A 17,488-nucleotide genomic window follows, 5' to 3' on the forward strand; every position below is an offset into this window, starting at 1 on the left:
GTGGAAAAGGAGTTTCCTTTAGAGAAGAACCCAAAGCCACCCAATCTATCACTCATGGAGGACAGAGAGAAGCTTACCCCAGACTCGCTTTATCAAATCAGCCTTTTCCGGCCAAGCAAAAGAGAAGAAGGCAAAGGAGCCTTCAACCGGCAAAGTAGACTTCAAACCACGAGAGAAAAGCGTAAAGTTTGATACCTTTCATGGAAAGCGGGACACTCAGAAAGCTTTATCCTTTCTCAAATAGTTTGACGCCACCTTTGGAGGAAAGGACTTCTCCTAAAAGTCCAAACTCGGCATGGTTCGTATGCACTTAAAAGATGCCACCTTGAATTGGTGGCTAAAGGTGGTCCAAGAAGGGACCGAGCCTACCTCATGGGTGGATTTTAAAACCATGTTCAGCAAGAAGTTCCTTCCCACTACCTTTGAGGCAGATGTACAAAAGGAATGGGATGAGGTAAAGCAAAAAGCAAGAGAAAGTGTGGCAAAATATCTTAATAACTTTTCAGCCGTCTCATTGAAGTTTACCGCATATACTCCTATCCCACCATTGATGGAAATGCGAAAGTTTGTCAATGGATTGCAACCAAAGCTTTATCAAGCAGTCTATATATGTTGGGACCTAAAATCTTGGAAGAAGCCCAAGACAAAGCTTTGCAATCCGAAGCTCTATATATGCCTTGGATGGTGGGTAAATCAAAGAATGAGAATCGAGACTCATCTCGAAGGACGAAGTTTAGAGACCGATCCCCATCAAGAACTGTGTCAGAGAAAAGAAATATAGGAGTGAGGACAAACCCCCATTCTTTCGAAGAAAATTGTCCCTCAAGCAACTCGAACAATATACCAAAGAAGGGAACTGTTTCCAATGTGGAAAGAAGGGACACTTGGCTGCAAATTGTCCCAACGTGACAGATCAAGAAGCTAAAGAGACTAGAAGATCATCAAATTAACATCCTGCCATGAAGTTTTGGAGCAATTTTGTATCATGAGGGCTATGTAATGGCTTATGACAGTTTTAGATGAGGATCTCTAGGACTATAATGCAACATATTTTTGTGACTTTTTGTTATCAAGAAAGATTTAAGAGGGAGGGATTGTATCTCTAAGCCCTCTTCATTGTTTGTCCATATACAAATCTTGCTCCTTGGTCTTTCTGACATCTCTGCCACCCAAACTAGAGCATGTACAAATAAACATTATAAGCATAATAATGATCAATTCCAGTTCAATATATATATATATAATGTTTATAATGCTTATAATGTTTATTTGTACATGCTCTAGTTTGGGTGGCAGAGATGTCAAAACTGGAATTGATCATTATTATGCTTATAATGTTTATTTGTACATATATATATATATATATATATATATATATATATATATATATATATATATATATATATATATATATATATATATATATATATATTGAATTGGAATTGATCATTATTATGCTTATAATGTTTATTTGTACATGCTCTAGTTTGGGTGGCAGAGATGTCAGAAAGACCAAGGAGCAAGATTTGTATATGGACAAACAATGATGCCAGAACGAAATTTGTATATGGGAGGCAACAATGCCAAATGACCCATTGGACGGCAACGATGCCAGATATATTGGACTTCACAGTCAGGCAGTCATTGCGACCAGATAGCCCATATGACTGTATTGGATTTCACAATCCGGTGGTCATTGCGACCAAATGGCCCAGATGACTATATTGGATTTCATAGTCGGGCGGTCAATGCAACCAGATGGCCTAGATGACTATTGATGAACTCTCAAGCGGTCCCAGTGACCAGATGGCCTTGAGGAAAAGTCTGAGCAGTCCTAGTGACCAGATGGCTCAGCACGGTTTCAATGAAACCAAACAGGACAATCCATGAACAGGAGGATCATTATTTGTGCATTGCATACTGATGTATGTCTGAATTTCTTTGACTTCGTGTGTTGTTTTGATGCACAATGCTTGGATTTATGGCATGTGATAGTCCACTGGGCTCTAGACTACCTGGCCAGTACCTAGAATACCCAGTAGACGCGAATGATGCATACTTCTTGTTTGTTGACTAGCTTGTGTCTAGTTTTTGCAGAAGGTGAGTATGCATTTATTATCTAATCCCTGCTACAGGCTATAAAGAACTGTACCATCAAGAACACGGACATCTGTCAAAGAAAGGCATAAAGATATTGCCAGAGGAGCAGAAGACACCACATATGTGAGGAACGACTAGTTCAAGAGCACCAGATGGGGCTAGTACCATATCTATGCCACAGTTGAGGACAACTCTGATATAAGAGGGAGGGAATGTAACTACTTGGTCCTCCATGCTCTTTTCACATGATAGAACTCATGCCCGGCCCTGTATTTTTCCTTGGAGAGAATGCAGGTGTGCACGGGGACATGGTGGATAGTGTGAATGGTATCAGATTGGAGTTAAAAAGGAAACCCATGTGTGGACAACCCCAAGTGTGAAGGGGGCAAAGAGATTTTAATTAAAAAGGTTTTATAACCTTTGGTGGCCCAAAAAGGCTATTTTTGGGGAGGCTACTCTCTCTTGGAGGATGCGCCTATTTTTCTCTCTCACTTGCTTTTTGGAAAAAAGAAGGGGCTGGCGGGCTGTTTTCAGGCGCCTCTCTCTTGGTATACATGCACTGGGGCATTCTCTCTCGCACACTTGGAAAGGAGGCGAGCAGATGGCATGGCTGCTTACAGGCGCCTTTTGATGGATGAAAAAGCACACGGTTGCAGGCGCTTCTCTACTTTGGTGCAAAGGCGGAGGGCTAAATAGGAGGCGGTGGGCAGGAGCTGCGGCACATGCTCTCTCTCTCTTTCGCTTGGCACACGGAGGACTGGACTGCTACACGTTGGCTTCCTCTTTTGCACAGAGGCGGCTGCTGGACAGAGGAGCACACGTGGGCTGGTTCTCTTTTTGCAAGGACAGCAGGCTCTGCAGGCTCTTGATGGTTGCAGAAGGGAAGGTGTTAGGTGGCTGCTGGACTGGCTGCAGGTGGACTGAACAGCTGCTGCAGGTTCAGGTGTCAGCATGTCAGCATGTCATGCTTTCTCTGTCTTTCTCTTGGCAAACGAGTGGCTACAGGCAGCGCTGGACAGACAGTGCATGCTTTTCTCCTGGGTGGCCAGAGGCTGGTTTCACTGGACATAAAGGTGGACAAGGGCTGGTTTCACTGGACATAAAGGCGGACAGGGGCTGGTTTTTCATGAACATAGACATCATGTCGATGGCGTTCAACTGATGGAACTCTCAGCTTCCGTTTGCTTTGGTTCGGGACTGTTTTGGAAAGGGTTTATGGACTGTTTCGTGGCAGTGCATGTGGCTACGAACATGAGCAATTTTGAGATTGTTTATGGGCTGTTTTTGGTTGGCTGCAAATTCAGCTATGTGCTTGGGTTTCCGGCTGCAAGTACAGGTCAATTGAAAGTGTTTCTTGGCATGGGAGCGATGCAAGCTCGCACGGCTGCGTGCTCATGGAGCAGATTGTTTTCTTCCTGCTAGAAAGGAACAGAGGAACCTACAGTTATGGGCATCTCTATGTTTCCAAATGTTTCACGAGGGAACAGGTAACTAGATGTATGCCGTTGTTGGCACTGTTGTTGAATGGTGCTGTGAATGGTTCTGTATGAAAACAGGACAAAAGTTTCAAAGGGAAACAGGCCTAAGGGTTTCATGTGGAAACAAGTCATAGGTTTCTCGAGGAAACATGTATTTGGGTTTCTCTAGGAGATAGGTCATATGCAGGCAGCGGTGACAGAAGTGGACACATGTTTGGTACAGCCTTGCTACTGATTGGACAGGGGACAGGGAATCCATGACAAAGATGGATAGCATCTTTGGAAGGTAGAGAGGGAGTGTACAGGTGTGTCTACTCTATGGTATGCTGTGCTGTGATGCGAGTTCTCTTATGAGAGACGGTTTGGGAGTCTGATGCAGAAGCACTGGATGTGTCAGGGTGTGATGCTATTCACAGGGTGAGAGGCTATGGATGGTTGTGGCAGCCCTAATCATGGGAGAAAGCTTCTGTATACAGGACTCAATGTGTGAGAGTGTTTTGATGTGAACAATGGCTGGACTTGTTTGTGGATGCCAAGTGGATATGAAGCCATGATGCAGGGTCTTTGCAGGCTTCAGGAGTTCTATTGTGACGGCTGAGTTTCCAGCCTTATTGTAGTCAAAGCTCTTATAATCAATTAAAGAAATACCGCAAGGGACGCCACTGCGTTTTGGGGCCAATCGGTGTCCGTGTACTGTTTGCAGGAGTACTCTAGCTCCCCCTGTTTATTTTCCTTTTCTAGGTCCTCAATGGTGTTGAAGTGTTTTGTGTGCATGTTTGTTTTTGCACCGCCCTTTGGTTTTGTCTGAAGACCGAGGCCGGTTTACACCCGGACACATGGACAGGATGATGGCCACATGGAAACAGGGTTCCTAAAGCTGGAATTGGAAAAAGCACTCGTTTGGGTCAAAGAGCAAGAAAAAGCAAAAGTCAAAACTTTGTTGACCAAAAAGCTGAGGGCACTGTTGGGAAGAGCACGTCGAACTAAGTCAAAAAGCTATAAGCCGCTTTTTCAAAAAGCAGTTCCAGGGCAAAAAAGCAAGGCCCTGAAGTTCTAAAAGCACAAATCAAGAACTTTGACTATTTTTAAAGCAAAAGCATGGGAATAAAGCAAAAGCATGGTAAAAAGCAGGTATCCCCTCAAGTATTTAAAGGGCCATGCACCCTCTTGGTGGATCATAGAAGACTCGAAGAGAACCTTGGAGAAAGAAGTTGTGAAGTTCATCTTCATCATCATCCTTGCCAACTAACCTCTCCACCACAACCGGCCGCTACCACCCCTTTTAACCCCCGGCGTTTTGCCACCCTATGCCCCTATCTGAAGTACTCAACCGACTGCTGCCACCTTCACCTGCTGCTGTGCGCCGCCTGTACCTGCAGCGCCATCATCCGCCGCTTCGTTCAGTTCTGTGCGCCGCCTGCGGTGCCAGCTAACGCCAGCACTCACATCTGGCTGCGCCGTCCTTGGGCCTCCTGTAGCCGGTTTTACTTCTGCTGTGCGCCGCCAGTACCTGTGTGCTACCCTCGCCTTGTTCTACAGCCACCTACATTGCGGCTGTGCCATTCTGTGAACAGCGCCGTCTCTGCCTGCAGCAGTACCGCCCCTGTTTGCAGCTCCGCCGCCTATCGCCTGGCTGCACCTCCTCCTCGGTTCTCTGCCCTGAGCAGCAACCTGACAGACCTCCTATCGCCGCTGTCTGCACCCCCAAGACCTACAACACACACCTCAGTTAACTGAACCTGAATCAATCTTGTGTGCCATCTCCTTGTGCTGTCTTAAGACACTGCCAGAAAACAGCACTAACCAGTTTTTCAGAACCCCTAGACAGAAGGGACCTCTTGTGGAGATATATACCCATCTATGTGTGAAGCTTTTTGGGATTATCGTGTGCAAAGAAGCTCAATCTCTTCAGGAGTATTCAGCTCACCTACCCTCACTCTCGGGCCAAGATAGTTTCACAGTCGCCTAAAGCTTATGCACAGTTCTGGTCAGCGTTTAGTCGCTTTGTCCAGTACCTGTGTGCCGCCCTCGCCTTGTTCTACAGCCACCTGCGTTGCAGCTGTGCCATTCTGTGAACAGCGCCGTCTCTGCGTGCAGCAGTACTGCCCCTGTTTGCAGCTCCCCCGCCTATTGCCTGGCTGCACCTCCTCCTCAGTTCTCTGCCCTGAGCACAGGCTGCATCAACCTGCCCTACAGAACCTCCTATCGCTGCCGTCTGCACCCCCAAGAACTGCAACACATACCTCAGTAAGCTGAACCTGAATCAATCTTGTGTGCCATCTCCTTGTGCTGTCTTAAGACACTGCCAGAAAACAGCACTAACCAGTTTTTCGGAACCCTTACAAAGAAGCGACGGACTTGTGGAGATATATACCCATCTTGGTGTGAAGCTTTTTGGGATTATTGTGTCCGGATTGGATTGAGAACAAAGAGCTATTTGTGGATACTTGGATTCATTGGATTTCGGTACTAGCCCGGTACAAGTCTCTTGTGGGTCATCCTCGTGGTAAGCTCGGCATCAGCTATCTTGTGCCTCGACATTGACCTCGGCCCGATCTCGACATCGACACTTTGTTTGATATTGTATTCATTTGTTGTATTGGTCCTGGCTTGGAAAAGCCCGTGGATTGTTCCTAAAAAAAATTCCTGAAGAGGGGGTGGTGCCTGTTCCCCGCTCAACGTGGTGTACCGTGTGAATCCCCTACTCCCATCTTTCTCTCCCCCTTCTCTCTCTCATTCTTTCTCTCTCGTACACATGGTTGCAACTGTCCCTGCACACTCCGTTGGGCTTACACATATTCAGTCCCAGAAATCAACAGGTAAATCCAGAGATTATCAAAAAAATTCAAGCATGTATGCCTAGGCTCCTACCTATGCATGCTTAGTACTTACAACTACTTATGCTTTCAGCCCAAGGCAAAGAAGCTCAGTCTCTTCAGGAGTATTCAGCTCACCTACCCTCACTCTCGGGCCGGTGTTTTTCTCTCGAAGATAGTTTCACAGTCGCCTAAAGCTTATGCGCAGTTCTACCAGTGTTTGGTCACTTTGTCCTTACGTTTGGCGGTCACTCAGTTAGCTTGTCCGCTTAGTCTTGTGGACATAGTTCAGCTTGTATACAGTTCTCCAAAAGAAGAAATAAAGCAAATAATCCTGCTTGCGGGGGGGGGGGGGGGGGGGGGGGGGGCGCTTTTCAATGGGTAATTCGAGACCCCATTTGGTGTCTCCTCTACTACATCTCTTTCAGATTCATGTACGTTGTTTTAAAGGATTGCAAAAGACTCACAAAACTCCGGTTTAAGAAAGGCTTCGTTGTTTCACACGGTCCTAGCTCAGCACATGCTATAACCACCACTGGCTGCCGACCACGACAAGAGTCGTACTCCATTATACAAGTTTCTTGCATATATTTTGCAGGAGGGGGGACTGCTGCTGCTGCAAGAAGCCCAGGAATCGAATGGTGCCCCTTGCCTAGGGCCAGTCTCCTCTCCCCAGGCAACCCAGCCGGGAGAAGGGTGGGGGGGGGGGGGGGGGGCTTTTTAGTGGGTAATTCAGGACTCCATCTGGTGTCATCTCTACTACATCTCTTTAAGATTCATGTATGCTGTTTTAAAGGACTGCTAAAGACTCACTAAACTCAGCTTTAAAGAAAGGCTTCATTGTTTCACACGGTCCTAGCTCGGAGCACGCTATAACCACCACTGGCTGCCGGCCACAACAAGAAGAGTCATACTCCATTATACAAGCTTCCTAGCATATATTTTGCAAGAGGAGGACTACTGCTGCTCCAAGAAGCCCAGGAATCGAATGGTGCCGCTTGCCTGGGGCCGATCTCCTCTCCCCAAGCAACCCTGCCTAGGAGGGGGGGGGGGGGGGGGGGGGCGTGGTGGGATCAGCCAGAAGCCATGAGATCTCGTAGAAGGTCTCTACATAGTACTGATAGTCAGTCTTCCAGGTCATAATAGCCTAAAGAAGAGTGCAAGCATCCTATATTTGAGACATGGCGCAAGGATAGTCTAAAGTTTGCTCTTGCAGGGAACAGGAGCTGTAAAGAAGCAAGCCTCCTATACTTGTGCTGCTGCTCGAGGAAGGCAGCCAGTCTAGCTCCAGCTGCCTCCTGGAGATATTAGAGTCACCTAGGGAAAGGCAAGATGTAATGCCTAGGTCAACAGCTGTCATCTGCCAGATGGCCTTATCCACTCCTGCATGTTCAGATCTCCTAACAGGATGTCTCGGATCCTATAGGACTGTTGTGTGTTGCTCTGTCATGCATAATCTGGCAATGGGAGAACAGCACTCGATCGATCAGCTGGTACCAGCAAGAATGACAAGGGTTCCTCTCCGATTCGTCACCCCTTCATGTCTATCTTAGTAAGGTCAAGGTAAGAGTTGTAGCAATCCCTGCAAGAAAATGGCAGGCTCCCAGACCAGCAGAACTCCAAAGCTCTTCCCAGAGGCCACTCTTACTGCCTACTAACAAGGAGTGACTGTTCCTCTCGTCTGTCCTTAGTGACTCAATCATGTTGAAGTCCTCTGCTAAACACTAAGCCAGAGACCCTGTTTCACCCAGAGCAAGAAGCCAATTCTATCTCTAGTGGTGTTAGGGGCAGGAAGATTGGGGAAACCACTTTGCTCCATGTCATCCTGCTTTACAACTCATTGCACCTTGCCTAGAATTAGGCAAAAAATGGGGGAGCAAACAATTGTGCCCACTAATCCACCCCTTGATTACCTAGTGGCCCGATGTCTTGGGACCAAAAAATATGGCTTAATTCGAGTATTTCCACATCTTGCTGTTTTTGCTATCCGTGAGGAGGTAGTCCAGATGTCAACTTCACCACCAACCAAGGCTCTCATAGCTCCTCAAAACAACCATTTTTTAATTGTGACTCCACTCTTACGACATCTAGGAGACAACCGGCATGGTTTAGGGGAAGAGGATTCTGACTTTGTTAAAATAATGACAAGCATAAGGTTTGGAGGGTGAAAGTGAAGATCACCTTTTAGCCCGTCATGCTCTACGCATGCTTGGAGACGCAGCAAATACTTGTAGGTTCACTAGAGTACTGGAGTCTTCCTATAAAGCAAAGCCTTGTAGAAGCTCCTCTCCACCAGCAAGAAAGTGCTGAAGAAGAAAAAGCAGCCCTCCATCTGTGTTCAGAGGTCCTCCTCACCCTTGAAACCAAAAATATTGATGATTGCCCTGAAGCAAGTCACGAAGAAAAGCCACTTGTTCTCTACAAAGTGAAGGTGAAGCGTTGGCAGGTTGAATGGACATGCAGAGAAGAAGTGTGCAGCACAACAGAGATGCCAAGAAATGGCAGTGTGTATCAAAAGGAAGAAGTGGAGAGCGAACCAGAAAGCAGGAGGTGCTGGCAGCATGCACGGCAAGAGGTAAGACTGCACACCTTTTGTTATGGTGTGGGTATGTGGGTGTGTATGTTTTTTGGTGGGTGGGGGTGGGAGGGAAGGTTCATCCTTATGCTGCCAACACATATGCACACAGACACACACTTACAATTATTATTCTTATACATACCAATGCACATTGAAGAAGGCTGAAGATTTTGTTGATGCCTGACGCTAACACCTTGCATGAGTAAACTTGGCATTTGAGATGTCTCATGGAGTTTATAAACATCATCCTTTGAAACAATCTAAACAGCTTTGAAATAATTATAGAAGATGTAATATCATTATGGCCTAATGATAAAAACGAACTCCACCGCACTGCACACATTACCTGGCAACAAAGAGCTACTAGCAGACTATATCAAACAACTAAGATGAGGCGCAAATGAGTATAATAAAGAATAACTAAGGGCTGTGATTTTGCTTCAATGTCAATTTACATTCTTTGTTTGCAGTATCAACAATCTTCAAACATCTTCTCAGCCAACAATCCCCACTGAACCACAATGCACATCTTGCAAGTTTGCAATTCCATGGACGCTGACTATTCTCAAGTCTTACCTTCACATACCTCTTCATAAAGAATTGATTCCTCAGCACCCACACCTCATTGTGGACTCGCAACTTTTCTAGGCCCACAAGTCATTGGCCCACCTTGTTACCAGTGACAAGTTCAGCAAGAGGACTGAATGGTGAAGCTAATGAGTATGCTTTTGAATCCATAATAAACATATTTCCTGCACCAAAAGGTTGAGATATTTCTCTCTCTCTCTCTCTCTCTCTCTCTCTCTCTCTCTCTCCACATCCGTCACCCTACCTCCACCAATCTATTTACAACCACATAAATCACCAAAGCCCTACCGAAGCTGCACAATGGTAAAGCCAAGAACCATGAGGACCTCCACATGGAACTCTTAACCTTGCACACATCTTCAACATGGCTTTGCATAAGGCTTTTCCCACAATTGGAACAGACATACCATTGTTCCCATCCATAAAGAAGGAGAACCCACAGACCTAAACAACCACTGAACCATCATGATTGGCCATACCTTGGCCAAGATATATGGAGCACTACTCGAAGCAGAGATTGGTACCTTGGTGGAGAGAGAGAGAGCCAGAGAGATCCTGGCAAGGTGGGATTTAGAAGGAACCAGAAGACATTAGATCATATCTTCACCCTCCGCAGGGTATTTTGGTTTTCACTCGGTCCTCCCCGATCACTTCTTGTCCATCTACAGGAGCTGCATTTTCCACATGAGATGATCCCATGAGTGATGGCATTGTATGAGTGACCCGCAAGGTCCAAGCACCAAGATGGCTTTAAGGAGAGATTACAAGCACCACCAGGGTTAAACAGGGCTGCCCTCTCTTTCTGACACTTTTGGGACTATGTACTGAAGAGATCTATGGCTTCGTTGACCAATTGGGTGGCACAGGCTCACCGCTAGCCCAGAAGATGATGCCCATCCTCCTATATGCAAATGATATGGTCCCCATCTCATATGAACTTGGATGCATTGCAGGCCTTTGATGAGGGAAATCCTCTTACCATGCTGCATCCAAGCATTCTTTCACATTAAAAAGGTGATGTGGTAGAGGTGGTCAGATCATATGTATATCTGGGAATCACTTTTACCAGCCCACTCTGCACTATGCGCACAGCTGCTCAGGCGATACACCACCCTTGCCTGCTGGAGTGGCAGTGTTTCCAGTCGTGAGAGGATATGCCGCCCTTGCCTGCTGGAGAGGCAGTGTTTCCAGTCCCTTTTCAGGAATCTAGTACCAAATGCTGGTTATTTGATACTTTGGTTCACCCGAGGGTGATGTATGGGGCAAAAGAGAATGCAAGTTATGATGCTTTCACGCATGATCAGGAGGAAACCCTCAGTGCCACATGCTATACTATTTGGCCAAGTTTGTTGGATTAGCCCCTGTGAAGGGGGGGTCTGTCAGTCCGGGGGTATGGCTGAGTAGATGGCCAAGGTAATCTGGCATCGACCCTGAATCCTATCGAGGCATCTGTCCTGTACCTTTGGAGGAGAGAGGGGGGGGGGGGGGGGGGGGTGTTGCAAGGGGTGGCCACTAGGCATCCTGAAGAGGGGATTCCACATCAAAGACTGGCCAAGTCTCTCCTCATCTGTAGTCGAAGGCAACTAGGAGAGGGCAGGCTTGAGGTATCCCCAAGCTCTACTCAATGCAAAGCAGTCCTCAAAGGAGGAACTAAGACCACGGGCACAGGCCTCCGTGAAGATCTACCGCACACTATGGGCCCAAGGGCCACCGAGGGGGTGGGTGCAGGCTGAAATCCAGGTGAAGACCTCGAATGACCAACTTGCCCAAAAGGGCTCTGCTCTAGATAGCTGGATCAATGATCCCCATGCCCCCACGATGATGAGGCTGTATGATCACCCTTCACGCCACCTTGGCCCAGGTGGGCCGACTGTCTATCCCTGCCCAAAGAAAGTTCCTGATCAGCCACTGCACCTATCACGTATGCTCTGGAGTAATGTACCACATGGTAGCCATGAGCACCAGGCTGGCCACAACCATGTGACGAGCTAGGGAGAGACGAGCAATGCTCTACTAAAGGGGCTTCTTCCAAATGCTTAGAACAAGAGCAGCAAGCTGTTGATTAGGCAAGATATCTATCCCCACCTGACAACACAAATATCTGACGGGGTGCCATTGGGAATCCACTGAAAAAGACTCAACTCGGCACCAAGAAGGGATGGGTGAAGAATCAAAATCAAATACACAAACCACATGACTTGTGCCAGTTGATCTCAATGGAAAGCACAAATCTCTGAAGGTTCCCTTCCTCTCCTGAAAGGTAGGCAGCTGTGTCATCGGCGAACTCAGAGTCAAGAAGCTCCTCCTTGGCCCTGATGGGGAGACGAAGGCCCTGAAGTCGTGTCCCCTATGCGGGCAGAGAGCTGCTCATCACCTCTGTGACGAAGAGGAAGAGGAAAGGAAGGGAGGGCAACGCTGTCGTCGAACCGATCTGGTGATCGGGAACTTGTCCCCTTTGGAACCTTGAATGAGGACCTGGCTGTGGGCGGCAGAATAATCCAACCGACCAGGAGTCCCATCCAAAGCATTGTGTCATCGAGAAAAGCCCAATCTACTCTGTCATAGTGTAAGATACCCCTTACCATGTGATAAATTAACAGGGGGTATTGCTGTTTTATGGTGCATATTCTAGAGAGAGACGATAAATGCATATTTTACATGGGTCATGTTATTTGGGTAGCTAGTTTTCTCTCTTTCATGTTTTTTTGGCATACAGCCACCCAAAGATCACATATATTACTTTGGGTCTATCGTAGGCGTAAATCTCTCTCTCTCTCTCTCTCTCTCTTGTTGGTCATGACCACTCCCAACTAGTTCAGGTGTAAACACAACTTACTCACGGGCATTTTTTCCCTGTGACTGGACACAGGTTTTTTCCCCGTGTGAACACACTTATGTGTTGGGCACTTTTCCCTAGGCTACTTTTATGTACTCACATTGTACTTTCATAATTATCATTAAGTACATCTTTTGTAGCACTCTTGGGCTTCATACGTCTTCTCTCTCTTGCAACTGTGTGTGTGTGTGTGTCTGTGTGCAGGCTTCTTCCCCCATACCCAACATTAGTATTAGAGAATTAGGGTTAGGATTTCTCCCTGCATCCTGCATTAGGGTGTCTGAGCATTAGGATTAGGATTTCCCCTACTTCCCTCTGCATCCGCCCTCAGATCCGCTGCCCGACTGTACCTGTGCCGCCTATATCGTACGGCGCCGCCTCTCAAGACTGCGCCGCCCAATTCGCTGCATCGCCCTGCATCATACCTGTGCCCCAAATCTGTGCCGCCCCAGTTCGCTGCGTCGCCCTGCATCGTACCGGAGCCTGAGATCTGTGCCGCCCTAGTCTGCACCTGCGTTGCCCGTACTGTGCCACCTTGTGTACCTGCCCGTACTGTTGTACCCGCCGACTGTACTATTGTACCTACCCAATTGAAGCTGCTCATAATTTGGGGTATTTCTGCAATTTTTTCAAATACTCAGAAATTGCTAAATACACTACATTATTTTTGGGGTTTTTCAACATTGAGCTCAAAATTGTGAAATTGGCATACATTGGCACCGATTTTGCCTGATTCGGTGAGTAATTGCACTAGAAATTTGGGGATTTTGCAAAAATTGACACCATTTGCAGGTCTTTTATAGACATTTGCAGGCATTTTGGGTGTTACACGAAGATTCGGTTGAGATGAGGCATTTCCCCCAAATTTTTGGGTGTTACAACATTGATACTTGTTTGTACACACTTGTGACAGCCATGTCTGGGAACACTAGTGATTTATTTGGAATGCTCTCTATTGAGGATAAGTTGGATGGCACCAACTATCCTATGTGGGCATACATGATGAAACATGTACTTGTTGCAAAGCATTTGTGGGTTTATGTATCAGGGGCTGATGTCAGGCCTATTGCTCATGCACGAGCAGCAAGTACTTCAGGAACCATTGATGCAGGTGATGATGTATCTTCAGGTGGTGCTACATCTTCTGCACCTTTGCCACCCACTCCAAATGGGATGCCAAGGATACTCAGGCACATGCTTTGATGCCCTTTCATGCAAAAGGCAGGTTATACCGCACATTCGTTCATGCACTTCTTCTAAGGGTGCATGGGATGTACTTGCTTCTTTGTATCAGGTTCGCAATGAGGCTCTGTTGCCTATCTTCGCAAGATTGAGTCTGAGCATATGGATGAGGGTGATTCAATGGACAAGTTCCTTACCCGCATCAAGGATTTGCAAGAGCAGGTCATCAACGTTGATGAGGTCATTCCAGATGGTTCACTTGTATCTACAGTGCTTCAGGGTTTGCCAGAATCCTATCAGGGTTTTGCTACTACTCTTCGTCTACTCATGAAGGGTAATCCAAACTTGTATACTTTGATGAGTTGGTGACTCTCTTATTGCAGGAGGAGCAATCTTCGTTCTAATAGAACCACTATGCTTTCTACTGATCAGGCATTTGGTGCCTTTGATCGAAACAAAGATAAATCTAGGGCTACATCTAGTGGTAAACCTAAGGGCAAACCACATGCCCATTCAGATTCTACCTCGTCTAAAGAGGTTGACAACAAGAAAACGAAGAGATGCAACTATTGTAGAAAACCTGGCCATCTTATTGAGGAATGTAGGAAGCGCATTGAGAGTGAAAAGAAAAAGCAACAGCAAGGTTTGGCTGCTACTATGGACACTAAAGAAGAGGCTAACTTTGCTCATGAGGAATATGCATTGGTGGTTACATGCAGTTTGCCTGCTTCTCGTATGTCTATCTCAGCTGGAGAGTTGTCTTTGACAGTGGTGCTTCTAAGCACATCACTTCTTGCAGAGATCTATTTGCCGATTTGCAAGATTCACCTCCAGGTGGCATAGTTATGTGTGCCAATGATGCCTCTTACTCCATTAAAGGCATTGGCAATGTGGAGCTAACAGCATGTAATGGGGATAGTTTTGCTCTTTGTGACACTTTATATGTACCAGGCATTAAGAAGAATCTCATTTTTTGTTTCAACCCTTGCATTATCTGGGTTTAAGGTTCAGTTTTCTGACCATTGTTGCTCATTGTATGACAGCAGAGATTCAGTTTCTCTTATGCTTTCTGGGGACATTATGCAGTGGCTTGTATAAGCTTGACATGTATGACAAGAGTACTTATTCTCATGATGCTATTCTTGCATCCGCCTCCCGTGTGTTGACACTAAGTATGGCATGCTCGGTTTGGTCACTTGAACTTCCCATCTCTTGTACACTTGCAAAAGCAAGGTATGGTGCATGAGCTTCCTCCTATGCAGGTTCCCTTCAAGCATGTATGTGAGGGATGCATCCTTGGAAAGATGTAAAGGAATTCCTTTCCTAAAGATGGTGCTATGAGGGTTGTCCATCCATTACAGCTCATTCATAGTGATCTTTGTGGCCCCATGAGGGCTCCATCTTTTGGAGGACACTTGTACTTCATCACATTCATTGATGACTACACTTGGTTTTGTTTGGTGTATGGTTAAAAATGAAGTCAAGTGCCTTTGCAGCTTTCAGAGACTTTCATCCCATGGCTGAAAATGCTTGTGGACACAAGCTTGTCACATCGCGTACAGATCGAGGGGGGGGGGGGGGGGAGGGGGGGGGGGGATATATGTCAAATGAGTTCACAGCTTACATGCAGTTACATGGTATTTCTCATCAGTGTACTACTCCCTATACTCCTCGGCAAAATGGAGTTGCAGAGAGACGTAATCGTACACTCATGGAGATGGCACGTTGCATGCTCAAGAGCAAGAATCTGCCCAGTAAGTTTTGGCTTGAGGCAGTTACATGTGCCAATTATGTGCTGAACCGTTGCCCCATTAAAGCCTTAAAATCTATGACTACCTGTGAGGCATGGAATGGCAGGATTCCAGTGGTGACTCATATGACAGTCTTTGGGTGTTTGGCATATATGCATGTGCCCACACAACAAAGACATAAGCTTGATGCAAAGGCAATCAAATACATTTTCATTGGTTATAGTACTAAGAGTAAGGGATACAAACTCTATGTGCCTAATACAGGCAAGATCATTGTGTCAAGAGATGTTATCTTTGATGAATTGCATCTCAACCACTTGTCTCATGTACCAGACAGCCATCTATTGGGCCGGAAGATGTGTTTGATACTTTGTTGCCTTTATTCAATTCAAATGTGGACAATGTAGAGCCCGTTTCAGCTCATTTACAGCCACCTATGCCTGCTGAAAACAAGCAAAATCAGCAGCTGAACTTGCCCCAAATTGATCCTGAAATGCCTCAGATTGATCAAGATACCTTGGGTGATGCATTGGCAGAGGAAGATGCAGATACTAGGAAGTCAAAAACTGTTCCTAGATGGCTGGTTGACACTTTGTGTGATAGCAAATAGTCTACATTTATACCAAGTCGTACACGTGCTGCTTCTCACCATGCATCTTCACATTATGTGGATACAGCTTTTGTTGCCACCGCTTGTAATGAGGAACCCATTTCTCATGTTGATGCATTGGAGGATGACAATTGGGTGGCAGCCATGCGTTCGGAGTTGGACTCCATTGACAAAAATGGTACTTGGGAGTTATGTGACTTGCCTCCAGGCAAGCGTGCTATTGGCACAAAATGGGTTTTCAAGCTTAAGCGTAAGCCTGATGGTTCAGTTGATCGCCATAAGGCTCGCTTGGTCGCCAAAGGGTATGCCCAACATGAGGGCATTGACTGAGGAGACCTTTGCTCCCACTTCACGTATGACTACCATACGTACTATTATTGCATTGGCTGCCCACAAACAATGGCATGTACATCAGTTGGATGTCAAAACTGCCTTTTTGAATGGCGATTTGCAAGAGGAAGTTTATGTGTCTCAGCCTCTTGGCTTTGTTCAAAAAGGTGCAGAAAGTAAAGTATGCCGTTTACATAAAGCACTCTATGGTCTTAAACAGACTCCTCGTGCTTGGTACCACAAAATTCATGCATACTTGACTGCCAAAGGCTTTCAGAATAGTTCAGCTGAGAGTACACTTTATGTACGCCACATTGGGAACAATGTTCTCATCCTTATTCTTTATGTGGATGACATGCTCGTCACTGGCCCTGAAGAGGGTGATATTTTAGCTTTTAAAGCTGATTTGCAGCATGCATTTGATGTCACAGACGTGGGGCATTTGCATTACTATTTGGGCATACAGTTTATACCTTTTGAGGGGGGTATCATGTTATCTTAGTGCAGATATGTTGAGCAACTCCTTGAGCGTTTTCACATGACAGAATGTAAACCTATTTCTACTCCTATGGAACCAGGTCTAAAACTGTCACTTGAGCATGCTAGTGAGCCTTTTGATGTTGCACTTATCAGCAAGCTGTGGGATGCCTTATCTATTTATGCTCTACTCGCTTGGACATACAATATGTTGTTTCCTAGTTAAGCAAATTCATGCATTGTCCGAGCACTATGCATTGGCAAGCGTGTAAGCGTGTCTTTCGCTATCTTGAAGGCACTACAAACTTTGCCTTATTTTATGGCAGTTCTTCTACACTATGCTTGCTTGCATTTACAGACAGTGATTGGGCAGGTTGCTATGACACGCGAGTGTCAACCAGTGGTAGCTGTTTTCTTCTTAGCATCTCATGGCTTAGTAAGAAGCACCCTACAGTGGCCACTTCTAGCTGTGAAACTTAATACAGGGCAACCTTGACAGCTACTGTGGAATGTGTTTGGCTACGGCGACTTTTAGCCAATCTTGGTGGTGGACAGCAATCCCCTACCACCATTTACACTGACAGTCAGAGTGCTTTGGTAGTTGCACGAAACCTAGTATTTTATGCCCGCACAAAGCATATTGAGGTTCACTATCATTATGTCAGGGAGGGAAAGGCTCCATGTAGGAGAGATTGAGTTGGCTTATGTGTCTACACATGCCAATATAGCAAATGGGTTTACA

General features: G+C 46.1%; 1 protein-coding gene across 1 annotated transcript in view; it reads right to left on the reverse strand.

Moving 5' to 3' along the window:
• Positions 1-9,374: 9,374 nt before the first annotated feature.
• LOC147622043 (maltose excess protein 1-like, chloroplastic) overlaps positions 9,375-17,488 on the reverse strand; it is a 34,404-nt gene continuing 26,290 nt past the window's right edge. The window contains exon 9 of the mRNA XM_086823122.1: positions 9,375-9,724. Coding sequence (XP_086679248.1) covers positions 9,630-9,724 — 95 coding nt within the window. The 3' untranslated portion in view covers positions 9,375-9,629. The remainder of the gene's footprint in view (positions 9,725-17,488) is intronic.

The sequence above is a fragment of the Cibotium barometz genome, chromosome 29 (assembly GCF_041138505.1).
Source record: "Cibotium barometz isolate CiBa-2024 chromosome 29, ASM4113850v1, whole genome shotgun sequence".
In the NCBI taxonomy this organism is placed as follows: Eukaryota; Viridiplantae; Streptophyta; class Polypodiopsida; order Cyatheales; family Cibotiaceae; genus Cibotium; species Cibotium barometz.